This window comes from Phaenicophaeus curvirostris, chromosome 1 (assembly GCF_032191515.1).
Source record: "Phaenicophaeus curvirostris isolate KB17595 chromosome 1, BPBGC_Pcur_1.0, whole genome shotgun sequence".
NCBI classification, from domain to species: domain Eukaryota; kingdom Metazoa; phylum Chordata; class Aves; order Cuculiformes; family Cuculidae; genus Phaenicophaeus; species Phaenicophaeus curvirostris.
The window spans coordinates 128222220-128249567 of record NC_091392.1 but is presented as its reverse complement, the minus strand read 5'-3'; the positions used below and the strand labels follow the sequence as shown (position 1 = coordinate 128249567).

The following is a 27348-nucleotide window of genomic DNA, read 5'->3' as shown; positions in this document are numbered from 1 at the left end:
ACCTGTGCAATACAGTCCTGCAAATTGGAAGCAACTTCATTCTGTTCTTCTTTAAGGATTTTATATAGGATCGCTCGGCGTTCACTGTCCTTCCGCAGCAGAAACAGACCAGAATCCTTATCTTCAAGGGAAGGAGAGGTGCTCCTGTCCTCTGAGGTCGAGCAATCATCAGGCACGCTGCATCAGCAACCGGGCCACACACACAAAAGAGAGAGCTCAGCATTAGCAACACGTCAGTACTGTCAGAAGTGAGTAGGGACACTTCAGATGCTAAAAAGTGAGTTAAACTACAGCAACAGATTGATCAGACTGTTAAACCCTAATTCTGAGACAGAAAATGGCTCACATCCTCAGCTGGCTGAGGTCTGATCCTCGGACCCCACTGAAGCTGAAAGCACAAGGCTGACCATCCAGCTTAGATGCTGGCATTAATGTCACCCAGCACTGGATCAGTTTGGGGGAGGAAAGCCAAGAACCCTGGATTGAGATAACTATTCTTTTTTTCTGGCCCCATACTGCAACATACTCATTTGAAAGTATTTGTGCCCTCTAAGCAGCAGAACTGTCTTTCTGATGCCCCTTTCCTTCACTTTTTCCATGAGTACATGGAAGGGTCAACTCCTCCGCTGACTCCCAAATCCACTCAGTCAATAAGACTACTGATATTTAATTCACTTTTTCTTGTGGGGAATATATAAAGACGTGGAAACCTGAAAAGAAAGGATCATTGTTCATTAAATAAATACAGAAAATATTTAAATTAACTGGTAACTTGCCTATGCAACTCGCTTGCTGTTTAACACACCTGCTTATCTAGTCATTATGTGAATTAAACCCATATAAACCCTCATGGGTGTCAAGCGACAAGCAAATGCTTTACCTTATTAAATGGGAAATCGGATGCTTTGTCTGAATCTCTGAAATGGATCTCTTTGGCCTTTCAAAAAACATGTCATGCTGTACATCAGAGTCTGGTGAAACAGAGCCATGTTCACTGCTGCTACTGCCAGCCTGTTCTCCATGGATTGGCAGTGGGAGGGATGTAGTATGATTATAATCTATAAATAGACATGGTAAAACATGTAACAGAACTAGGCAGAAAAGGACTATGTGCTTGAAACAGCTGTGATCAACTTCAGTGATATCAAGATTTCATTTTGAAATGTGGGTTAGAAACAGCTAACCTTGCTGATAGAAAGCAGCAATACAACTCAAAATCATTACATGCATAACCAATAAAAGGTGTGAACGAGCTAACTAATGAACCCAACGGCAGCAAAGCAGCTAGATACTCATATGAAATGCCATTTTGTCACACTGCCTTGCACACCCCCCCCCCCCCCCCCCCATAAACACACTCCCTCTTGGTGCTGGTCTGACAAAGTGGAACAACTGGATTATACAGATGTTTAAAGAGCCTGAATCAAACCAATAGGTTACCATCAACTGCTCCATCACAGCCATATCTCTAGGCAGAGAGCACTCTGCTACTTGCTCTCCTCACCTCTTTATGACTATGTTATTATGTTTGCTCCCTCTCCAACACCTGAGGTATCCGCCTTGCTCACATGTCCCCTTGCCCTCATGAAGGACTCTCTCTCTCTGCACTAGCCTGAAAGAAATCTCCAGTCCCTTTTCAATTCATCTTCAAAGTAAGGAGAAATTAAAAATAACAGGTATTGAGAGCTTGCTATAATTCTGATTGCCAGTTTGCAACTGTGTCACAGGGAAGGTGAGGAAGAAGTTCTGTCAAAACGTTTATGTGCACACATCCATGAAGCTAAACTACTACAAAAGATTTTGATGCTTGTCACTTCAAATCGTGTGGAGGAGGGGGAAGGAGAGAGTGAGAAGTTAAAAGTTGTTCGGAGAGCTCTGACTTACTCCATGGTACATGACTGATGTTCAGATGGCTGAGGGTGAAGTCACAGAAATGAAACAATATATGTCACCTTGTGAAAACCGGTTCAAGGTGTCTCAACAATATAGAAAATTGAAAGTTGCTGTCCCAAGAGTAAGTGCTGAGATTTGCTCTGGGCTGCTTTTATTATTGGAAAGAGAAAAGTAATAGAGACAGGATGGAATGGTGGGGACAAAGCTGGAAATTGGCAGTGAGGGAGGCAGTGGAGGGAGGAGACAGATTGAACTGCTGTAGCTGAGATTGTGGCAACTTGCTGGGCCCCCAAGCTCCCCTTGGAGATGGCTGCAGCAGCCAGCACAGCTTTCCCCTGCTCCAGCACAGCAAAACACACACTTGGCTGCAGTCATTTTGCCTTTCCCTCCTTTTAGCTGACAACCAGCTTTCATTTGCCTGCTCTGTTCCTGTCCATGGCCAGCACTGAGTTTGCTTCTTGCAGCAGCTCAGTGTGTAACCTGGCAGATCCTCAGCCCATCTGAAGGAGTTCTGATACCATGTAATTTTTCCAGGAAAATGTCCTCAGGCAAGGGCTGAGAAGGGCACAGGGGAACAGTATTGCAGTGGGGCAGAACGCTACAGACTGCCAATACCTCCGCTAGCAGTTCAGCTAGATGTTATACATTCTTTGCTAGTTTTTTTCCCTTACAACTCTATTACTTCAAATGTTCCTTACTGAGGGAGGGAGGGAGAAAGCTTAAAAAGGAAAACAATTCAATTTGCACCGGGAGTGTGTGCATGGGTGTAAGCAGGCAGGGGAAAGAAGCAGGCTTTGCCCATTTTTGAAGTGACAGTTCCTTCAAACACTGATAACTTATTTGGCAGGTTTATATTAAGGTTTATTATCTTATCACTGAGAAAGTGGCTGATATGTTTGGGAGTGAGGAGGAGGGAAGACACTAGACGGATAAAACAAAACAACCCACTACACAGCTACATCAGTATGTATGTGCCAATTTACCAACTTACATAACAAGTTTGAAAAATGCTGAACCATGTGGACCCGAACACCTAACAGACACATATTATCAGGTGCCAAACACCTACTCTATAAACCTCTATAAACATAATTGTGAATCTAGAACGTAGAACTGCTTTGGAGAAGCTTCATGAAATGTTATTTCTCTAATTTTAATTCACTACTAGTGAGGCATTTATTTCTGGGGAGAGGAAAAATGGGGTTGGAAGGTTTCAGCAAGCAAAACGCAAAATAAACAAGACACCATATTTTGCGAGAATTGTTGAATTTAAATATGTCTAATTACAAATCACAGTCACTTTCAATAGTTGGGTTCCTGCTGCTTTCCTGGCATAAGAAACGTCCTTTGTAAAAGAGAGTGCTTAACAATTCCCATATTTTACATAACATTTAATAATGATGTTGACTTGGATTTGGCTAATAATCCATTACCTGTAGGCTTGAATGCAATTCTGTTTTTCTTGCCCTTGTTTACTTGTTTTAGGAAGGAATCTCTGAGCAAATCCGCTGCTGTAACACGTTTAGTAGGATCAGGTTCGAAACAGAGCAAAATAAAGGCCCTTGTTTCAGCAGACAGTGATTCTGGTATTTCAGGATGAATCTTAAACATCCCAACCTGCAAGTAAAACATGAATACAAATAATTTTTACTAAACATCTGCAAGGAGATCACTGGACAAAGTCTTCTTATACTAACATCTCTCGCATTCTCACTGACTGTCATGGAAAAAGAGTGATCCAGGTACCCACACAAAGTGGTGAAGTGACAACAAGGTTCTAATCCTGTTTTACTTCATTGCAAGCATGGCGCGGATATCCACATGGTATTACACAAATGTATCTAACCATCTATCTTCAGGCAATCTCGGGAGCTGGACATTATCCACACTAAGTGCTTCAAATGCTGCTTCTCCAACCAGCCATAAATTCCTTCAGCTATTACATATGCTTCCCATCACCCCAGGCCAGTACTGTCTCTCTAAATTGCTGACTCCTCCAGCACATTTGTGCCCAAGAACAGGAATAACTTCCTCTTCTAGCACTGACTGTCTGGAGCCTGCACCTGTTCTGCTCCTACTGCTGACAATCCTCCTTGTACAAATGCTCACAATGACCTTAGCAGACCTTGTCACCACTCCTGGCACTCAGGCCAGATGTCTGCCCTAGCTTTTCAGGGTTATCTAACTGGAAAGCACATGAAGTCCAAAGATCTAACAAGACCCCCACTCTTTGTTTAAGTAACAAAAAATGTGCTTCTACAGCTTGCTTCCTAGTGATTTTTCCAGCTCCTTAAGTGCCTTCTTATTCTCCAATAACAATCTGGCATAAATGTTTTGAAGCAAAAGTTGTGCAGCAAGTATGCACTGTATGGCATGTACCTGGCAAGATTATGGGTTGTAGTCTCAGCATCTTTACATAAAACAGGCTCTGAAGGACCAGCAGAAAGATAGTGGCCTCAAGGGAGATAGTAGCCCAGCAGTTAAACAAGTGCCAGCTGCTTGCTAAAATGAAAAGTTGTTTAAATAATCTCATTATAGAGCTGTATTAACACACTGTGGCATCATTAGTCATGCACAATAGTAATTCAGCTTCAGTGTAAGCTGAAACAAAATATGCTGAGCAGTTCTGTTTCTGTTCAAATGACAGAGAAGAATTTAAAATGCTAATAATGCATTAAGCCCTTCCAAACCATGGCCCTAAGTGTATTCAAACTCAGTATTTCCTGCATGTAACATGCTAACCTCTGCAATTAAATTGATGTTTTTAATAAAGAAATTGAATAAGAAAGTAAATGAATAATGTGTCCTGCTGGCAAATCCTATCTGATTGTCCTACAAATCCTATCTGATTTGTAAATACCCATGCATATATTGGACCGTGTTTTATAAATGCATATACAGTTTCACCACTGCAAAACATCAGCTCGGCAGAATTTTTTGCTTTGGAGCAGTGAGAAGACAGCCACCTGCTTGCTGTGCTCTGACAGCTGCTGTTGACATGCCTGTCCCTTTGGTCAGCCTGCTCCTCCCTGTGTGCTCTGGTGACAGGCTCACACGGCCAGCTTCAGCTGCAGCAGTGTCACAAGCTGATAGCACTCTGTTGCCAGGTTATCCCCTTATGCACTAAACCAAACCCTCAAGAGTCCAAACCAAGACGAGGAAATTTGAATGCATGCCTCTGATCTTACCTTTATCTCTGTGGCTCAGAATAAGTTTCATCATAAGGAAATGTTAGTTTACTTTATGTCCTTTCAATGTCATTTGTTTGCGCTCCTTTCATGCACATGCATACCAAACAGTGTTCACAGATGAAATACCAGACAATATACACTCAGCAAGGAATTACCAGTTCTGTTTCCTCTAGCGCCCTTTCGTAGAATCATTTAGGTTGGAAAAGACCTTAAGATCATCAAAAGACCTTTAAGATCAGAGCACCATGACCTGGAGCACGGCGAAGAGGTGTGGGGCAGTTTGAGCGGCAGTTCGAGCGGGCAGGGCAAGCAGGGAGGGCGCAGAGAGGACCTAGAGACTAGACAGGAGGCACCAAAGACCATGGTGGCCACCCGGCAGAAGATTAAAGCTGCTCCGTGTGCTCCAGCAGGCAGGATGGATGCTGCCACCCAGCCAGAGCCACAGTGGGTGCAGGCAGCTACCCAGACCCTGGGCTGCAGGCAGTGCCCCCCTCCCACACCAGCTCGTGCCTCTGTTACTGGCTCCACTTGTGAAAGCTGTGCTCAAGTGGGGGAACTCCTTCACATGGTGGAGGAGTTAAGAGAGGAGGTAAAGAGGCTGAGGACCATCAGGGAGTGCGAGACGGAGATAGACCAGTGGAGTAGTGTCCTCTCACTAACTCAGCAGCCTGTTGGAGCTGGTGTGTCCAAACACCATCCACCTGCAAACTGTGAGGTTGGGGGAACAAGAGATGGGGAGTGGCAGCAAGTTCCTGCCAGAAGGAAACCTGCTCCCCTCACCGAGACAGCAAAACCCCAGATCCCCCTGGTGAACAAGTACCATGTGCTGCAGGTGGAATCCAACCCTGAGGATGATGGCTCCCACAGCCTAGAATCTTTCCCTAGGCCACACCATCCTCAGAAAAAGATAAAAACATCCTCCATTAAGAAGAAGAGGAGGGTGATTTTTGTAGGGGACTCCCTCCTAAAAGGAACAGAGGGACCCATTTGCAGACAGGACCCGCTCCACAGAGAGGTCTGCTGCTTACCGGGGGCATCAGTGAAGGAGGTAGCTAGAAAACTTCCTTCCCTGGTCCATGAGACAGACTACTATCCTCTGATAGTAGTCCAAACTGGTAACGATGGTCTAGTAAACAGAAAGACCAAAACCATCAAGAATGACTTCAGGGCCATTGGGAAAATGATGGAGGGCTCTGGGGCACAAATAGTATTCTGCTCCATCGCAAGGCTAAATAGAGAGGAGCTGGAAGTCAGGAAGAAGAATTCAATTAATGCCTGGCTCCGACCCTGGTGTGAGGAAAGAGGCTTTGGTTTCTTTGATCATGGGGTGGCTCATGCACCCCCAGGCTTTGTTGCTAAGTATGGGACATGTGTGTCTCCTAGGGGGGCTAAAGCCCTTGCTAAAAACCTAGCTAAGCTCATAAATCGAGCTTTAAACTAGATGTGAAGGGGGAGGGGGTTGAGCCCAGGCTAGACAGGAACGAGCCTGGACGTGGGGCACTGGTGATTCGGTGAGGACCACCAGCACATCACCACACAAAAAGTGGGGGAGAACACACCTGGGGGTGCTAAGGGAGATACGGGCACTCTGGAGCTAGCTACTCCAGTTAGCAGGCAATTGGGAACGAACCCTGTTCCCTCTAAGAGGGCTGAAGGCTCGGCAGCTCAGCTGAAGTGCATTTACACCAATGCACGCAGCATGGGGAATAAGAAGGAAGAGCTGGAAGCTGTCGTAGGGCAAGGAGCCTATGATGTCGTTGCCATCATGGAAACGTGGTGAGATGACTCATATAACTGGAGTACAGCTATGGTGGGGTACAAGCTCTTCAGGCGGGATAGGAAGGGCAGGAGAGGAGGTGGAGTGGCCCTCTTTGTAAGGGAGGACTTGGACACCGTTGAGATGGATTGTGGCGATGAGGAGATTGAGTGCCTGTGGGTTAAAATCAGAGGAGTCCACAAGAAGGTAGATTTCGTAATGGGAGTCTGTTACAAACCACCCAGCCAAGGAAGCAGCTGATGAGCTCTTCTATAAACAGCTGGGGTTAATCTCTAGCTCAATGCCTCTTGTTCTTGTGGGAGACTTCAATCTGCCTGATATCTGCTGGAAGTACAATAGAGCAGAAAGGAAGCAGTCTAGGAGGTTCCTGGAGTGCGTGGAAGACAACTTCCTTGCACAACTGGTGAATGAACCAACAAGGGAAGGTGCTCTCCTGGACCTGCTGTTTGTGAACAGAGAAGGCCTTGTGGGGGATGTGGCAGTAGGTGGACGCCTAGGACTAAGTGATCATGAGATGATAGGGTTTTCTGTTCTAGATGAAGTGAAGAGGGTGGTTAGTAGGACAGTAGCATTAAATTTCCAGAGGGTAGACTTCGAACTCTTCAGAAGGCTGGTTGGCAAAGTCTCATGGGAGACAGTACTTAAGGGCAAGGGAGCCCATGAGGGCTGGGAGCTCTTCAAAAAGGAAATCCTAGCAGCTCAGAGAAAGCCATCCCCATGTTCCGGAAAAAAAGCTGGCAGGGGAAAAAAACAGCTTGGTTGAATAGAGAAATCTTGAGTGATATCAAGAAGAAGAGAAATGTTTATGGGCTCTGGAAGAGGGGACAAGCCTCTTGGGTGGACTACAGGAGGGAAGTGAGATTGTGTAGAGAAAAAATCAGAAGGGCTAAGGCTCAACTAGAAATCAGATTGGCAAAGTCTGTGAAAGAAAACAAAAAAATCTTTCTATAAATATAAAAATAATAAAAGGAGGACTAGGGAGACCATACAGTCCCTATTGGATGCAGAAGGAACAACAGTGACAGGGGATGAGGAAAAGGCTGAGGTACTTAATGCTTTCTTTGCCTCAGTCTTTAATTGTAAAGAAAGTTGTTCCATCTGTGTACAAATCCAGGAGCTAGAGGAGCAAAATGAAGATCCCATGATCCACGAGGAGGTGGTCAGAGCCTTGCTAGCCTGACTAGACACCCACAAGTCTATGGGGCCAGATGGGATTTATCCAAGGGTATTGAAGGAGCTGGCGGATGTGCTGGCCAAACCCCTTTCCATCATCTTCCAACAGTCCTGGAAGACTGGGGAAGTCCCACTGGACTGGAGGCTGGCTGATGTTGTGCCCATCTATAAGAAGGGTCGCAGGGAGGACCCAGAAAACTACAGGCTTGTCAGTCAGACTTCAGTGCCAGGGAAAGTCATGGAACAGGTGATCTTGAGTGCTATCATGAAGCACATGCAAGAGAACCAGGTGATCAGGCCCAGTCAACATGGGTTCACAAAAGGCAGGTCTTGCCAAACTAACCTGATCGCCTTCTATGACAAAGTGACTCAGCTGCTGGATGAGGGAAAGGCTGTGGATGTGGTCTTCCTGGACTTCAGTAAAGCCTTTGACGCAGTTTCTCACAGCATTCTGCTTAGGAAACTGTCAGCCTCTGGCCTGGACAGGCGCACACTCTCCTGGGTGGAAAACTGGTTGGATGGCCGGGCCCAGAAAGTGGTGGGAAATGGTGTGAAATCCAGCTGGAGGCCAGTGACAAGTGGTGTCCCCCAGGGCTCAGTGCTGGGTCCAGCCCTGTTCAATGTCTTTATCAATGACCTGGATGAAGGCATCGAGTGCACCCTTAGCAAGTTTGCAGACAACACTAAGCTGGGTGGAAGTGTTGATCTGCTGGAGGGTAGGGAGGCTCTGCAAAGGGATCTGAACAGGTTGGACCAATGGGCTGAGTCCAATGGCATGAGGTTTAACAAGGCCAAATGCTGGGTCCTGCGCTTGGGGCACAACAACCCTATGCAGTGCTACAGACTAGGAGAAGTCTGTCTAGAAAGCTGCCTGGAGGAGAGGGACCTGGGGGTGTTGGTTGACAGTGACTGCACATGAGCCAGCAGTGTGCCCAGGTGGCCAAGAAGGCCACTGGCATCTTGGCTTGTATCAGAAACGGTGTGACCAGCAGGTCCAGGGAGGTTATCCTCCCTCTGTACTCAGCACTGGTGAGACCGCTCCTCGAATACTGTGTTCAGTTCTGGGCCCCTCACCACAAGAAGGATGTTGAGGCTCTGGAGCGAGTCCAGAGAAGAGCAACAAAGCTGGGGAAGGGGCTGGAGAACAGGTGCTATGAGGAACAGCTGAGAGAGCTGGGGTTGTTTAGCCTGGAGAAGAGGAGGCTGAGGGGAGACCTCATTGCTTTCTATTAACTACCTGAAAGGAGGTTGTGGAGAGGAGGGTGATGGCCTCTTCTCCCAAGTGGCAGGGGACAGGACAAGAGGGAATGGCCTCAAGCTCCGCCAGGGGAGATTTAGGCTGGACATTAGGAAAAAATTCTTCACGGAAAGGGTCATTGGGCACTGGAACAGGCTGCCCAGGGAGGTGGTTGATTCACCTTCCCTGGAGGTGTTTAAGGCACAGGTGGACAAGGTGCTAAGGGGCATGGTTTAGTGTTTGATAGGAACGGTTAGACTCGATGATCCGGTGGGTCTCTTCTAACCTGGTTATTCTATGATTCTATGATTCAAATCTACCCTTACCCTAGCACTGCCAAGTCCGCCACTAAACCATGTCCCTAAGCACAACATACACACACATTTAAATACCTCCAGGAGTGGTAACTCAACCACTTCCCTGGGCAGCCTGTTCCAATGCTAAGCAAACTTTCTGGTGAAGAAATTGTTCCTAATATCCAGTCAAAATCTCCCCCGTGCAACTTTATTCTACTTCGTCCATCTCTCTGGTCATTTGTAATCTCTATACTGACTGCACAGTCAGACTCAGACCTTCACTTTCCTCACTTGCCCTATGCACAACAGAGCATGCAAAATGTGAAGGTAGGGAATCTCAAAAAGTTCAATATACCAAGTTTTCCAGGCCTGTTTCACATGCCTGCCTAATTGCCTGGTTCATTCCTGGCTTCAAACTCAGCTTCCGGTTAGCTTATTTTTATTACACAGCAAAAAGAAAACATGGTTTGCAATTTATGGTGCCCACAAAGAAGTAGTTCCAAGCAGGTGCCAGCAGAGCCAAGAAACAGAAAACAAAACCCAAATGCTTGACTACAGCACATTAACACAGTCTGCAATAGCAATGCTAAAACCCTTGCCACATCCTTGAAGAAAGAAGGAAAAGAAAACTAGTTTTTAAAATGCCAATTCAGAAACTTCAGAACACAGTTTGGTGGCCTGGAGAAGCGTATGGGCAGGCAACAAGGACATGCACAATCCTGCCAGAGCTCACCCTGTGAGCCTGTGCAGAGCTCATCAAGCATCCAGAACTGAACCGTCACTCCCTGACAGTTCAACAACCTGTGTTGAAAAATAAGACATGTAGCTCACTGAACAGATGAACTACGTGCCAGATAGATAAAGAAGAAAAGGCATCTGCCAACAGAACCACATTTGACATTTACAGCGATGTGGAAAAAAGTCTTTTTCTATGGCTCCCTCAGGAAAGCTTTAGTGAACCAAACCATGTCCACCCAGGAAGCTTCTTTTGCAGTAGTGTCACAAATCAACAGCACCAAAGTGACATACTATACTGCTGAAATAACTACATCAAAACCCATAACCATTATTTTATTTGCCTTTCAGCTATGGTGCATGGGACAACTCAAAGACCTAGTATGACACATGGTGTTCCATGTGATGCTGAATTGCAGCACAGCTTACTATATTTATTGATAAAGACCTGGTTTTGCTACCACATTATTTTCCATAATAATTATATTATTCTAATGCTCAAACAGTGACTTTCAACACCACACACAAAAAATTTAACAACATTGATAATTCAAAGTAGTTTGCTGGGTTATGGATACGGTATTTTCCCCATTTAAGAACAAGGACCCTGAAGCACAAGGGCTATTGCAAGTCATTGGAAGAACCAAAAGTTTTCAGTCTGCATATTTGACCCATTATCATATCATAGCTTTTACACTAGTGTTAGCTTTAGAATTAGAACAAGTAACTTTTTTTCCAAATACATTTATTACCAGAACCATCGGAATAATTCTCTTTTAAGTGTTAATTTATGCATTTGAAAACAAATACACCAAGAGAAATAAAGTATTAGAGGCAACAGTTTATCAGGGATGTAGCTTTAATCCAAAGGACTTCGGATGTAAAATACAGAGTTCTTTTACTCCTTCAGTACACACCAGAAATCCTGGGAAGTTAGCCTGCTGCCCTCTTCCACCACTGCTTCCATAAAGTTGCAGAGACCAGGCCTTTGAAAGGCAAGGCAAATACATCCTTTGGGAAGGGGGCTTATAAAAAAAAGACTTAAAGGAGCAGAAATGACTTGGTTGTCATAACCGGTAAGACTGGTTGCCAAGAAGGAAAACATAAACCAAGAGCAGGAGATGATAGAAGAGGGTAGAGAATATTAGTTTTCATAAGTCTTCAGTCATTTTTCAGGTTGCTGCTCTTAGTCATGACCTATTTCCAGCATAAAAATAGATTAGTACCCCCTAGAGAACACAGGTCAGACCGTAGCTTTCTGCAAAACAGCCCACGCAACAAAACGTTACTACAAATTACAAAAATAAGTTAGTATTTGAAAATTCATAAACTTTATAGCAAAAAAAGCTGTACTTACTTTAAACATTGCTGCTTGAGGCTCCCCTAGTTCATGAAATGGAGGTTTGCCTGTTGCCATTTCAATAATGGTACAACCTAGTGACCAGATGTCAGCTGGTGCACCATATCCTCGTGGTCCTTTATCAATGATTTCTGGAGCCATGTACTGCAACGTTCCTAGTCAGGACAAAATGAATAGTCAAGTGTTATAGTCTTCTTTCTCTTCTCTCTCGTGAAAGATAATTATCACAACACTAAGCAGCCAGAAAATCGTCAATTGCAACCTGCATAGCCAAACCACTTGATTTCCAATATCAGCACTGAAAACTAGACAGAAACGGATGTTTTAACGTATTTTCTATAAACGATCTTTTTTTCCCTTTTTCTAGTTACGAGGCTTCAAATTGCTGAAAGGATATTAACCTACATAATCCAAATGCTTCCTCAGAATGTAAAGTTCTATCATGCAATTTTTGCAGACTGAATTGTAAAGATTACATAGGTAAGAGGTGATGAAAACCTGCAAAGTGATAGAGTCTTCATGTGACTATTTTTCATGTGTTTACCCCTATAATCAAACAAAAATGACAGGGAGTTTTGAAAAGTTAGTTTGAAAAGCTATTTTTGTAAATGTAACTATTATAGATAAACATTTTTTTTTAAATCTTATGTTTTACACAAAACCAGTCAAGGTTGTAATCAACAAAGTAAATTAATTCCATGATGAAGAAAAAATTAAGGAAACCCATCATAAACTGCAATTAAAGAAAGTCTTCTGGATTTGCTTGGGATTTCTGACATCCAAAGTTTGCAAGAAAAAAAAATTAAAGAAATAAATCTATTGAAACTTGTACAGCTATACATGTTGGCAAAATATGATGCTGCCTAAGTTTGTAGTTGACTGTTAACAGGCAAACTTGAATGTCTCTAAAGTTTGCTCACAGACAATCTCACTGTAATACCAGTTAAAGTACTGATAGACAGTAAGAAAAGTAAAAATGAAATAAAAGATGGTCAATTTGGAATCATTGATACTCAATTATATATTAACACAGCTAACAAGGGCCTTTACAGGAAAACAGTTCACACCAGCAACAGAAACCTGTGGATGTTCTGAGTGTTTAAAATGGTCCTTTCTCCACATGACTCTCAGCCAGCTGTTATGACGTCTTTAAATTAAATTATTTTTCATCTTGAATGAATGCAATAAAATTACACTGTGGTAAATGGTGAACTATTAAGTATAGGACATCTGGTGAAAATAAAAGGGACTGGAGATCACTATGTTCATTAAATATGACTGCTGTAGACCAAAAGTTCAAGCTACAGCTTTGCCCTCAGGCTGTGTGTCTTGAATGGAGGGATATAACATTTAAACCACTAGAAGTCTGATTCTTCAATCATATGGTTGTATTACACAATGTCTAAAATTTGCAGAGTTTATGTATTGAGTTAAGACACAAAACAAATTGCAAGAGAGTTTTTAAGACCCTCTGGGCTATTACCTGCTTACTATATTTTAAATCGAAAATGAGAATTTAAGTGAAATATTTATTCTCATAGGAAATCACATCTCTAAGACACAAAAAGGGCAGCAAACATGGAAGAGAACAAAGAAGGGCACGAGGAAAGATATACCTCCTTTTATTACATTATGATGATTCTTTTCAGATATTATCTCACCATGTATCACCTCTAATAACAACCAGTTGCTAAAAATCCATAAAAGAGTATGTAGACCTCAGATAAAGACAGATTTTCCTCTAGTATCTGCTCCACCCACAATAGCAAATAAGCCATAATAATCACTTTCTGGGCCAAAATTACATTTTGGATTATCACTTTTAGGAGCTGCAAAATGAACTTCTTCCATAATCTCATCTTTCACCTTATTGAATTGCTTTATATACTTAAAGGTTCCACATTATTCAACAGAAATGAGAAGTGCGCTTAGTAGTGTATGTCTTTCCCATGGAATGTAACTACATTGAATCAGTCTAACAAAATACTCCTTTCCAGATACCATAAGAGACCTGTACACATTTGACAGTTATTCATCCAGTTGCATAAGCAAGATGATTGATGAAAAAATTACTTGTTGAATAACTTGTTTGGAAAAAATAGTGCAGCTCCTTAAAGGAAGGCTTCAGACTCCAGCATCTAGCCAGCTCTGTTCAGACACACTGTCATTTACGTACCTATCACTTGTAGCATCTACAAACTGAAGAGATTGCTTCTAGTAGCTCTTCATTCTAAACAGAACAGTCAAATGCTGCATTTATTATTCCAAATTAGACAAATGATGATTTTTTTTCTTCTCTTTAAAGGAACTTAACTCAATTCGTTTCTAACAAAAAATCTTTAAAGCTTTGCAGTAAAGAGATTTGTTTCAAGTGCCTGCGCCTGATGAGATGCTGAATGTCAGTTGACATACACATCAAATACTGTGTTTGGATCATGTCCAGTTTCCAATTCATAGGCTTTGCTAATAATGAGTAAAAAAAGCCGAGAAAGGTAAGTTATTTCAGAACATTAATAATTTTATTTTCATGGCTTCCTTTGTAAGAAAGCTGGTGGAACTTCAGACTCACCACCAGACATGTAATGGGAAGCCTTGGTTATCACCTAAACAGAAGCTGTTGTCTTCTGTCTTCCGCACATGACTGATGGTTGAGTCTGTGTAGCATTTACTTTAACTGCAGGCCAGCATGAGGCTTGTGATTTGTGATATCAGTCTATGCATGCAGCCATATAACAAGTGAAAGCATCGCATTACTTATACCTCTACCGATAAAAGAAATAAGTAATTATATGACCATATATTCATTTTTCAATGTGGAGTTCCAGCTATTATACAGCAAATATTGTTTTCCCTGAATATTGTGAGTTTTTAGTACCTTGTTGTATGTGAAATCTTTTCGGTAACATCCAAGCCTAGTTTTCTCATGCAAACTATTCTTTTCACTGCTGATCACAAGTTAGCCAGCTGATTGGGTTTTATAATTAAAGCCTAAAAACTGAAAGTATTTATAAGTTTGTGTTTGGTTTTCCACACTTTTAGACATATTCTAAGAAAGCCAAGTTACTAGTATCAAGATTATTAAATGAAAAAGTCTCTGCATTCAAGTGTCTCCAGATGTAATTGCAATAAATTAGTTGCTAATTAAGGAAAAACACAGAAGAAAAGCTAACACCCCATCACACTTAAGTTTAAAAAAAAAATAAAACGGAAGAAAATTACATTTAAAAAGATATATATAGCAAGCCTCTGCTTATGGTGATCACACTCTCATTCACTGTTCCCTGAAAAAAGAGACCTAATCACGTTTTCATCACAAATCCAAAGAGCTTCTTGGCTCTAACTCTAAATTTATCATCAAACCTCTTAAAACCTCTGCTTAATTAGACTTACCTGTGAATGTTTCAGTGCACGGATTGATTCCTGCCAGCCGTTTGGAAGCACCAAAGTCAGATATCTTTACCACACCACTATAGGTGTTCACCAAAACATTATCCCCCTGTGGTTTGGATAAGAGAGAGCATGAAGGAGCAGGGAGGGGAGACAGTTGAGTGCAGATTCCAAATCCCAATCTCAGTACTCCTCCAAGTTTGCCATTAACTTTGTAATATATCTTTCTACAAAGGAATTTTCCTGGAGGACCAGGGAGAAGGGGCTGTTTTATTCTTTCCTTTTGTTTTAAGCCTCCATGAAATCCTTTTGAAAGTTCTACTTCAGGTTAGAGTGAAACAGTCTGAAGTAAATAAGATAAAAAGCAAATCACACAAGATACACTAATGGTAAAATCTACCTTTATATCTCTGTGTACAATCTGGTTCTCATGGAGATACTTAAGTCCTTCCAGAATCTGCTTGGTGTAAAATTTAATTGTAGGTTCTTTCACTGGGCCCCACTTAGATCTTAGGAGAGCTGAGAGGCTGCCTGTAAGAGTTAAGAAGAAAGTCTATCAAGACAGCAAGATCTCCAAATGAACACAACATTTAAGCTTGGTTCAAGCCTTTGCTCAATATCCTAATACAAGAGAAATGCAGTACCTATAATTAAGCCAAATCCCTCAAAACAAATCATTTACTGATGCTCCTGACTGGTTATTTCTTTCCTTCCAGCTCAGCTTCCACCTCCATGGCAGAAATAAATGTTATGACAGCTGGATGCACCTCTCTCACTTCAGTCTAAAAACTGTTGAGACTATGTTTACCAATCATTTAACCTTTAATGAAACAAAGACTAAAGGTAACACTGTATGATATTATACACTATGCTTCATAAACCACATGCACAGGCAAAGAGAAGCTGATTTACTAAGGTGGGGAGGGAAGAAGAAAGAAGGAAAGCGTCTTCTCCTTGCAAATATTGGATTAACTTGTGGAAATATTCAGACACAAAGGAAAGAAAGCTCCTGAAAGAATCCAAGTAATGGATGTTCAGAGTAGGAGATAGGTTATCCATTCTTCCCCTATTTGTAATAAATCTAATATATTTTTTTAAATATCACAAATATACTAATCATTTAAACAGGTTTATTTAAACAATATTTAAACAAGTGCAGGAAAACAAGTGGAAGTGTTGGTATAAACTCATCACATCTACATGCATCATACGTGTCTCAGTTTTTAGATAAGAGGGTCACAGGAATTTAAAAATTAAACAACTTCCCTATGTTGAATTCCCTGGATGTAATTAATTACACATTGAATGCTTGTGTCTGGACTCTTCCTAGAAAATCTGAATGTTTTTCCCCGGTTTTCTTATTTCTGTTTTTATTTTGCAAATTATATTCATATAAGAATTTAACACCCATTCTCACATATCCTTGATACTGAAGAGGAAATAGAAAAAGAGACATGGAAATACAATATAATCTAGAGAGGACAGAGAGGGACGTCATATCTTTAAACTGAGAGAAAACTAGAGAAGCAAAAGTGGGAATTACAAGCAAGAGAAGCATACAACATTTATGACTAATCTACCTAGGAAATAGCAGGGTTAGGTATGCAGCAATTACAAAATAATACTTAATTGTCTATTCAGTGTTACTGCCCAATAGACACAGCTCCAGTCATCACTCAGATGCTCAGAGGCTAAATGCACTGTACAGCTCTAACTCCACTACTTTATAACACATGAATATTTAACAACAATAATTTTAATTACTTTTTTGCTAGGCTTATAATTATCACAGAAAGCGGAGGCGGTACGGGGACCAGTGCACTTCAGATTTATTCTTTTTATGAGAAGAATGTCGCCTGTAGTTAATACCTCAACTGAAAAGCCATATACAGTGCACAAACATATTAAAAGCACATCTGTTGGCTTTCACTAGATTTAGAGTCCCTACTGGTTTTGATTCCTTTGAAAGATACAGACAGAAACCAGAATGACACAAACCTCCTGGCACCTGCTCCATAAAAATCTTAATGTATCCATCTTCTGAAACAGATCCAAGATACTGGACTATGTTTCGATGCTTTAAATATTTATGCAATGCTATCTCTTCATGAAGAGGTTGAGAATACCTGTTAAAAAAAAATCAAGGTTTATCTCATCATGAAGGAAAAGGTTAAATGCTAGTTTGCAAACAGAATAAATTTTAGTGATACTGATCCAATTGTCATCAAACAACTTGTCCACGACCTTCAAAATGCAGTGTGACTGGCTGCCTATTCAGAAAAAGTAGAGAGGTAGATCCCAGGAGAACCCTCAAGGAGAAACACACCCTCAAATAAAATTATACATACCTTTATTCTGTATCATTATACAGTACTGCCTTTGCCTCTAAAAAGCCTTTTATGCTTTTCTCACTTCCCCCTCAAAAGAAAACAAATGAGGTAGAACTGCAACTTAAACCCCCAAATACATCTTATTTCAGAATTTATATTATACATATAGATTATCAAACTGTATTATTTATGATATATCTAATATCATGTCCAAAAAAATAAGAACTTATTTTCTCAAAAGGGTATTGTTAAATACTAGGAGGAAATAAAAATTAATATTTAGTATGCCGGGATTTTAAAAACTAACCACATAGTAATACATACTAAGAGCAGCAAAAATTTTCAGCAAACAACTGCAGTTTCATCAACAATGTATATATATAGCAATAAACTAGGTCTTACCTGCTGTCTCTCTCAGGTATTTCTTTGATGGCTATTCGGACCTGATTGCTAAGGTCTCTTCCAGCATAAACTATTCCATAAGTACCTTTCCCTAGAATTACTCTGTCACCATTCTCATCATAATCATATTCATACTACAAGTAGAAAAGATAAACAAAAAGCATAGAAATTGTTTGACATTTGAGATTAGAGAAAGCTTTAACAAATGTTATGTACTATACTGTCAGTACAATACAAAGTATATACTGCAGTACAGCTGTGATACAACAGGTTACCCACCAGCGTTATACAACTTGTAAAATTTCCACATTACTTGCTTCACAAAACTATCTTCCCCAACCAACTTCGAAACACATTCACCCAAATGTGGAACACAGTATTAAACCAAATTCAATGAAACAGTGCTGTCAAAAGAACCCATTCAGGTATCATCTCTAAGAATCGCTGACAGAGCCCTCAGAATACATAAGTAAGCATATGGAACATAACCTACAATTTTTAAACCAATGGTTTAATAAATAGATAAAAGTGACAGCCTCACTACAGCAGGTGGACACTGTTTTAAGACCCTAAACTCTGATTTGAGCTTAGCCACGGCAAAATTAATTTCTGATCTATTCCACTCATTATGAGCTTTTCCAAAAGGCAAAAAAAAACCCCCGCTTATCTTCTCCAAGGATAATCAAATAATATGAAATGGTTGTTTCCACTGCAGCTGAAACATGCTGGGTCATGCTGTCAGCTGAATGAGTCACTGCTAGTTCACTGACTGCACTAATACGCACCACACCATAGTCTTGTCCCTTATAGTGATCTTATCACAGTGTTCTCCTGCTGTGAAGGTCAGTGGAAAAGCCTACTGACAAATGATGCTTAATGAAAGTACATCCCAGACACCAAATAAAAACAAATTTCTTATGGAAGTTACATTAACCAGAACACCCCTGATTCAAATGAGGGAACTGAAAAAGCACTTTTTGCAAAGTGTTAAGAAAGGAATTGGACAGTTTCATAGCCTCAGATATTATCAGGAGTACAAAGGCCTCCCCTTGCACCTTCCCAAATCCAAGAGGATGTCCCATATGGGAGATCTGCAGGGTATTCTCTATCTTTTCATATGGATTCTCCATTAAAAAATCCCCAACATTTTACAATGGCCATAACTATTGACATTTCTGTCATCACTTCTTCTGCTTCATCCAATAAGACTCTTATACAGAATGCAGCCTGGAGGTCTATTTCTTTGAAGTGTCTTCCCAGTTCATATTGCAGCTCTGATACTGCAGTGTCCATGTGTCACTGAATTCCCCACTTTTCACCTCAGCAAAGATGGCAAGTTTCATGCTGTTTTATGGAAAGTGCTAAAGAAAAGCCGTCTGTCGTTTATCCTAACAGTATACTCTGCTCAGTGGAATTAAACTTGAGTTAGCACAGCTTTAGTACAATTTCATTTTCTATGTTTCAGCACTTCACGGTTCATAACACAATCTCGTTATACGATAGGCATAACTGACCCAAAGCGCCATATGTAAAACTTGTCAGGTTCTTTGATAAGAGGATATCCAGCTTTCACAGCTATCATATGACAGAAAACTGTGCGGAAAAAAGACAGCAGCCACATTGCAGAATTTAAGATTGACAGCAACCCTGCCTGCAACAGACTGGTCCTAAGCCAACTCTATAATTACTGCACAGAAACCTGTGTTCTCTAGTCTGGGTCCTATAATACATGAAAATCATTGGGATTCACAGTTCATTGCTAGTTAGTGTACAGCTTAATAGACTTGTATATACTTGACGCCACTTTACACTTCCCTCCTCTTGTCCCAACAGCTACAAAGATTGAATAAATCACTGCTGCTTGTCAGAAGTCTGAATATGCGATCCACTAGATGTGCAACTCAACCATTACATGAGTAAACAAGTGCTCAGAGCTACCCTTCTGGATGAAACTGGTAGGGCAGAGCCTCATCTCTAGGATATCCTATTTGGGGTACAGCAGATACTCTTAAAGTGATAGGAACTTCTTCAATGTCAATATCCAGAAGACAATACCCTAAGGTAGAAAGGACTGCCAAACTCCTTTCAAATCCTAGTCAGCTGTAGAACTAAACTGTAGTTGTTTTCAAATACTACTGCAAACCAAAATGCAAACAACTCCTTGAGCCAACATCCTCATAAGAATTCTAACAGAAATCATATTTTCTTCCTCCAAACTATGCTCAAGGTTATTTATTCCTCTTCCTTAAACAGCTGTTTTATGAACAGTAAGAACTTCTGCTTTCTCCGTGCTTGTCAAGCCCATCAAGACCATACAAAGTGGCATCTTCCCTGTTGTCTCTTCTGAAATGTAAGATTTCATGCTGCAGAAAAACATTGTGTGTCTTTCCTCATTCATAAACTGAAGAAATTTATCCTACCCTTCTGTATCTTGACTTCCATTTTAAAGTCCTGATTTAAGACAGTAAATACAAGGTGAGAATTGTGAAGACTTCAAGATATGTAAAATGATACAGCATAAAGATTTAAAATTATTTTCTGCAGTCATTTCTCTCCATATGTCATTGACTCATGCAGGATTGTTTCCTGCTGTGCATTCTCAAGTGATTCTTCCAGTTCAGTTTTTAAAAGGCTCAAGCCACAGTGAGCTCACTTCCTTTGAGAGACTATTTTACAGTTGAATAGACTTTGTTGTTTGGAGATTGTCCTGCTATTAGCTCAGTACATACATATGCAATGTAAAAATGTGCAGCTATTGATAATATCCTGTCTTCACCAAGGCAGAGCCCTGATCCTAGGCCAAGATCACAGATGTATGTATTAAGCTGGGCTTAATGTATGTGCACATCTTGTCCTTTTCACTTGAAGAGAAAATTCTGGAGCCACTATGCACAAACATCAGTGCAAAAACTCATATTCCCCACCATATGCAATTACATCCAACAGTACAGTAGAGGGTCTTCTACTCTCCTAATCCTCTTCTGAAGTCTGAGGTACTACAAAAGATTCACTGTCATAAAGAGCTGCTCTGAGTCGTAAGCCTAAGAGAATTACTGGAATAAGACATGGTCAGAATGATAATCAGCTCAAACAAAACACAATAGGGTTTTTACACTCATTAATTGGGTTGATTGAATTTGCTTGATCACAAATAAAAGTTACAACCTACTTTTTATGGTGGCTTCTCAGAATTCAAAACAAATTATCAGAAGCACAGGATATGTACTTAGTGCTATAAATCTAGACATTTGCTATGAGGCAGAGTGCCTATTTATAAAGACAAGAATTCACCTACCCTAACCTGAGCCCACATAAAATGTGAACTCTTTCCAAGTCTGGGGTGATTTCCTCCTCTGTACTGATCATAAAGAACGTCTACAGCTACTAGGTTCCTAACACAGATGTTTCAGCGAAAAGTCAAAAGCACAATCGTTTAATCTGATCCTAAATATCTACAAATCTCTCTGAGAGAAAAAGCCTGTCAAATGAAATTACCTAGAGTAGTAATAGCATCAGATACTAGCTAGAAAAGCTGAAGTCCATTTGCTAAATGGCTTTTTCCTAGAATTTATTTAATATTTTATCTTTGTTATCTACTCAAGCCAGATGATATGAGATGATTCTCACCTCGAGATGGGTTTGCAACATAAATACAAGTTCAGTACCACCCTTCATTAGGGATTTATGCAGTTTACAGTAGCAACAAGCTCACTTCATGAAAAATGTGTTCTTTCAAATAAATATAACTCTTGTGTAGAAATAGTTTTGTAAGAAAGAGTGGAAATTTCATATACATTTAAGGAGTTTAAATGCTATTTATTATCTTGCTAGTATATGACATGAAAGTGCACAGAAGACTAAATTCTTGGATCTGTTACCCTTGACACACCTCCAATGTGTCTCCATCAATTTCTCCTTCTAGTTCCAAGGTACTGCCAACTGCATCAGACAAAATTTCTTTCACCAATCCACAGAATCTAAAATAGCAACAAATAGCACAAGATCAAATTAAAACATTCATTTGGAAGGAGATTAAATAGATTCTTCGCAAGGTGGACTTTGCTTTCAAGCTAATAAACGGAGTAGCATGTTAGTATGTTTCTTTCATTACTTATGTTTCCATATTTTTTCTATTATGAATAAGGAAGAACAAACACACACTGAAAAGCCTAATTATTTATAAAATTACTTTATTTGCTACAGCAGAATCCAATACTTGCTTGTTATTGTAATTGCATAATAAAATCTCAGTTGATCAAACCAAAATATTTTTGCTCTACATTTTAATGGAAAGTGCTTAGTACGGCTTCATCTTTACAAACCTAATTAGATAAAAAGTAGAGATATTAAAAAATTAAGTATTGCTTTTCAGTGGTTCAATTCTGTAGTGCTACATTTGCAACATCATATTGGGTGATTCTCCTTCCGTGCAGAGATGAGAATTTAAATGTTTCTATGGACTTCGGTTGCAAGTGTGATTACTCAGTATTTCTGAAAAATAGATTTTGTGGTTTCTAGTTGGGCATCCTGAAATCCAAGAATATAAAAGAAGAATAGGGTGTTGACTAATTTTATCTAGCTCTCTGGGATAGAGATTGTTAAGTACAAGACCATCTTTTCCTGTAGTCCCCTGCCTGAGCCACTCATTTTTTTCCAAATTCCATAACAAATGGCTAACAATTATTAAAAATTGTTATAAAATATTCACATCTCTTTCATTGACTAACAGAGACACATCTCTGGAATGGACACGTGTTGTACACTGAATAAGGCATAAAAAACATGACCACATTTCATAACACAAACTGCGATGCTAAATTAAGGCTGAGCAGGTAACATTAATTTTGGTGTTTCCTATCTTTTACACACTGCACTCTGCACAGCTAATAATTTTCTTTTACTTGAGTTTATTCTATGTAATACATAAATAATAATCATTGCAAGAAAAATAAATATATTACCCAACCCCAAATACTGAATGTATTAACAAATCACTCCTACTTAATTCAGACGGTTTATACGCCAAAAATCAGACTCCAGGAATAACTTGGTCTGTAAAAATTTAGGCCTGAAATTCAGTCAGTATGCTTACTATTTAGGGACAAGACATCATCAGGAAATATTTGAATATAGGCACAGATGATAACAGATATCTGTGACACAATATAAGCTAGAAATTTCTATTACATCTTGTTTCTCTTACTTAAGTAAAACTGAACAAGTACATAAGGGAATCGAAGCAAACATAGTACCTTACATGGCATGGCCAAGACACAGGAAAAAAAGAAGATAATAGTTCTTAATTAGAATAAGCTACTTAAGCCTTTTCTCAGACCTAATGACTTGTACATAAACTGACCAGAATTAGTCGACAAGTGTAATGGGGCATTGCTCTCACCACCTTAATTATCACTGCGTTTAGCTCATTGCTTCTTTATCAAGAAGAAAAAATAAGTGAAGGAATAAATAATTAATTTCTCAAACAAAAATATCAGCTTTCAATCTTTACTAAATCAATTACACTCAGGACAAAGATCTTGCATGCAATACCCACACAAACTGAACTCACCTACTGCATTGGTTTTCTGTAGAAAAGTAGATTTGAAAGTCATCAGAGTTGTCATGGACATAAAGAAAACAACACCGTTCATCAAACTTGGAAATGCTGTAAAATTCATATTAAGAAAAGACTATTTTGAATACAACTATCAGAAGAACCAGAGCAAGGAGGAGTTACTTTTTTTACATTATGAACACTTAGCAAACACGTTTTCCACAGTTAATTACCACAGAGAGGCAGTGTACAATTATATCTATATTATCATAGAATCATAGAATGGTATGGGTTGGAAGGGACCTTTAAAGGTCATCTAGTCCAACCTCTCTGCAGTGAGCAGAGACATCTTCAACTAGGCCAGGTTGCTCAGTGCTCCATCCACCTTGACCTTGAATGAGCTGGACATAGCACTCCAGGTGGTGTTTCAGAGAGGAACAGAATCACCACCCTTGACCTGCTGGCTATGCTTCTTTTAATGCAGCCCAGGATATGGTTGGCCTTCTGGACTGTAAGCGCATATTGCTGGTTCATGTCCAGCTTTTCATTCACCAGTACCCCCAAGTTCTTCTCAGCAGAGCTGCTCTCAATCTCTTTATTCCCCAGCCTGTACAGATACTGGGAGTTGCCCTGACCCAGATGCAGGACCTTGCACTTGGCCTTGTTGATCCTCATGAGGTTCACATGGGCCCACTTCTCAAGCTTGTCCAGGGCCCTCTGGATGGCACCCTATCCATCAATTGTGTCAACTACACCGCTCAGCTTGGTGTCATAAGCAGACTTGCTGAGGGTGCACTCAACCCCACTGTCTATGTAATTGATGTAGATATTAAACAGCACTGGAATTACAGAATGGTCAGGGTTAGAAGGGATCTCTGGACATCAATTAATCCAATTCCCCTGCTAAAGCAGGATCACCTACAGCAGGTTGCACAGGAACATGTCCAGGCAGAAGCTGAATACGTCTAGAGAAGGAGATTCCACAACATCTCTAGTCATCCAGTGCTCTGTCACTCTCACCAGTAAAGAGGTTTTTCCTCACGTTCAGATGGAAATTCTGGTCCTCCAGTTTGAGCCTGTTGTCTTGGCCCTGTTGCTCAGCACCACTGAAAAGAGTCTGGCTCCATCATCTTGACACCTGCCCCTTAGATATTTATAAGCATTGACAGAAGTCTTGAGAAGATTTCCTCTCAATGTTCGCTTCTTCAGGCTAAAGAGACCCAAATCTCTCAGTCTTTCCTCATAAGAGGGATGCTCCTGTCCCCTAATTATCGTTGTGACCCTCTGCTGCACTCTCTCCAGTAATTCCTTGTCTTTCTTGAGCTGGGGAGCCCAGAACTGGACACAGTACTCCAGACAGGGCCTCACTGGAGCAGAGTAGCGGGGAAGGATAGCCTCCCTTAACCTGCTGGCCACACTCGATGCACCCCAGGATACGACTGGCCTTCTTGGCCACAAGGGCACATTGCTGGCTCATGGTTAGCTTGTCCTCCAGGACTTCCGAGTCTTTCTCTGAAAAGCTGCTTTCCAGCATGTCAACCCCTCATCTGTACTGGTGCATGGGGTTTTTCCTCTCTAGGCTTGCTTTTCCTTGATTAGAAGTTATCTTTCTCAAAGACTGAAGGTAATTAATATCATTCAGAAATGTTATGCTGAGTTATGCTCCGTCAGCTCCACAGACTTCACATCCGGTCACCTTGCACTGGAGTAGTAAAATAAAATATCATATTGAATTCATTTTAAAAAAACCAAAAACCTGCTTCTTCTAGAAGAAAATACGGAATTTATGGTAGAATCCATGTCCAAATCCAATGCGAAGCAGAGATTTAAGGGAGAATCTGGATTTCCACCTTAGGGGAAATTAAAAAACAAACATAAAAAACACTTAACTGTTTTCTGATATACCAACCTTATTCCCCTAATGGAAGAAGCTGTAAAATTCCACTCATGAATCTGTTTCTATTAAAAAAAAAAGAAAAAAGCAGTTTAACATTAAATTATTATTCAAAACAAAGTCACAGCATGGTAAGCAAAAAGTTTTCTCCATATCTTTTTTCCTTTCTTTCTCTCCCTCCCCAGTTTCAAATAAGATTGATGTATAGGTAAAGACCATGCATTGTTAGTATACTTAAAAAAAAATTGATGTAAACAGCACAAAGTGGAAGTAAAGGCTGCATTTCCTTATGTAAAATTAAATTCTTATAGAATCATCATAGAAACCTAGAATCATCTGGTTGGAAAAGGCCTTTGAGATCATCAGCTGCAACCGTACCTGTCCACTACTAAACCATATGTCTGAGCATAAGTACAATTGAAGTACAATTTACCAAACATTATGTTTTAGCTCATTACATCAACATTTTATATTAAACATGGAGCAGACCAGGCTCAGAGGAAAAGGAAACTCCACCCATCTTTCTAGAGGTATCGAGCCAACAGCTATGGCCTGGGGAGCGTGCTGGAAGCAAAGCAGAAGGAGGACAGCCTGTGCCTGGTACCACAGCCTTCCATAAATCTCTAGCTAATAGCTGGATCTTATTTAGCATTGTCTGATATGCACCAAGAATTTGATCCACCAAATAAAGTTCACTCAAAGTAGTGAAGTAAACAGCGTACTGGAAAAGAAATTCACAGATCTAGGTGATTATTTGGTCTTCTCCTACTCTAACATGCTTCTTTTCCACACTTTGCCTCTACATTTTCAATCTATTCTCCATCTATGTTGTTCTGATATCAAGAAGGGTTGGTGAAATACATTCCAGATTTCAAGTCTTTCAACATGAAACTGAAATTACTTCTCACTTTTAAGGGATTACACTGTCTATAAACGGCCCTTCTCCTTTCCTAATCTACTATGCCTTATCCAATAACCCAAGACACCAAATACTTCATCTTTTGAAACTTCTTCATCACAGGCTGCCGTTTTTTTCTAGTCTTTAATCTTATAATTGCAAAACTTTAAAATTTCTAAAATATTAAACACAATACTAGACTTTACCTTTACTTTCCATCTAGCTTTGAGCTGCATCAACAAAACACACACAATTCTAATGAGAAATATTATAAGTAGAACAAATAAACCAAGTGCTTCTAAGAGATGTGGTCAAGATAAATGAAATCTGAACTACAGGTCAAAACCCTTGAGTTCTAATCATAGCCCCTCCTTTTACTTTCTCTGTAAAAAGTCAACTTTCGTATCTGCACAAAAGAGATACCGAGGCTTGTGCTTCACAGAAATGCAGCAAACTTTAAATTATTGTAAAGTGCTCCAAAACCTAAATGTAAAAAGTGACTTTAAGCACAATGAATCAAATACATGAAACACATCTGCTGGTAGTTTTACCATTTCAGTAGGAGAAACATGCCACAAGGAGAGAGATCTCTCATCTGCTTCACTGTTGATTGAAACATATGCAGGCTGGTAAACTTTAGTTGGTTCTATCACCAAAACCTGAAGAGAGCAACATTTTTCCTTAATAAACCAGCAGCTAATACACAATAGTATCTTTAAATGCTCTGCTAAAAACAATGGGTAATCTTAAAGTACGATCTAAAAAATTTCCAGGGGGAGAGAGAAGGGCAAGACAAGGCAGGAAAAGGCTGTGATCCTAGATACAACAAAACAGTATGATCACAATTTCTTGCTAGTGCCTTAAAAGTATTTCTTAGAATGCTTTTAGGGTGGTGGGTTAAATGTTTTCTATAGAGTAAAGATTAGCAGAATACAGGGGTTTGGTTCATGCAATGAAATAACGGGCGTTAAGTATGCAAGTATTGTGTTTAGAGTCTTCCAATTCTTGTTATATCCTATCCAGAAACATAAGACAGAAAACTTTTTGGACATAACATCTTACTGGAAATCTCAGTCCATTAGTTGTTTCTTTCGTTGCCTCAAAAATTATATCTAGCCAGAAAGTCAATCTTTCTTGTCTAGGAGAATGTTCTATGGTGAGTTTCTTGAAACGCTGAATTAACACCAGATTCTGAACTAATGATCTCAAGTACCTAGAATG

General features: G+C 40.3%; 1 protein-coding gene across 1 annotated transcript in view; it reads right to left on the bottom strand.

The window, feature by feature from the left end:
• Positions 1-27348, bottom strand: part of MAP3K15 (mitogen-activated protein kinase kinase kinase 15) — an 83300-nt gene that overhangs the window by 6428 nt on the left and 49524 nt on the right. The window contains exons 10-22 of the mRNA XM_069854485.1: positions 27190-27340; positions 26679-26786; positions 25245-25294; positions 23351-23446; positions 21671-21758; positions 17782-17915; positions 17048-17175; positions 15450-15580; positions 15053-15158; positions 11660-11817; positions 3327-3510; positions 881-1058; positions 3-177 (exon numbers count right to left, since the gene is read on the bottom strand). Coding sequence (XP_069710586.1) covers positions 3-177; positions 881-1058; positions 3327-3510; positions 11660-11817; positions 15053-15158; positions 15450-15580; positions 17048-17175; positions 17782-17915; positions 21671-21758; positions 23351-23446; positions 25245-25294; positions 26679-26786; positions 27190-27340 — 1687 coding nt within the window. The remainder of the gene's footprint in view (positions 1-2; positions 178-880; positions 1059-3326; positions 3511-11659; positions 11818-15052; positions 15159-15449; positions 15581-17047; positions 17176-17781; positions 17916-21670; positions 21759-23350; positions 23447-25244; positions 25295-26678; positions 26787-27189; positions 27341-27348) is intronic.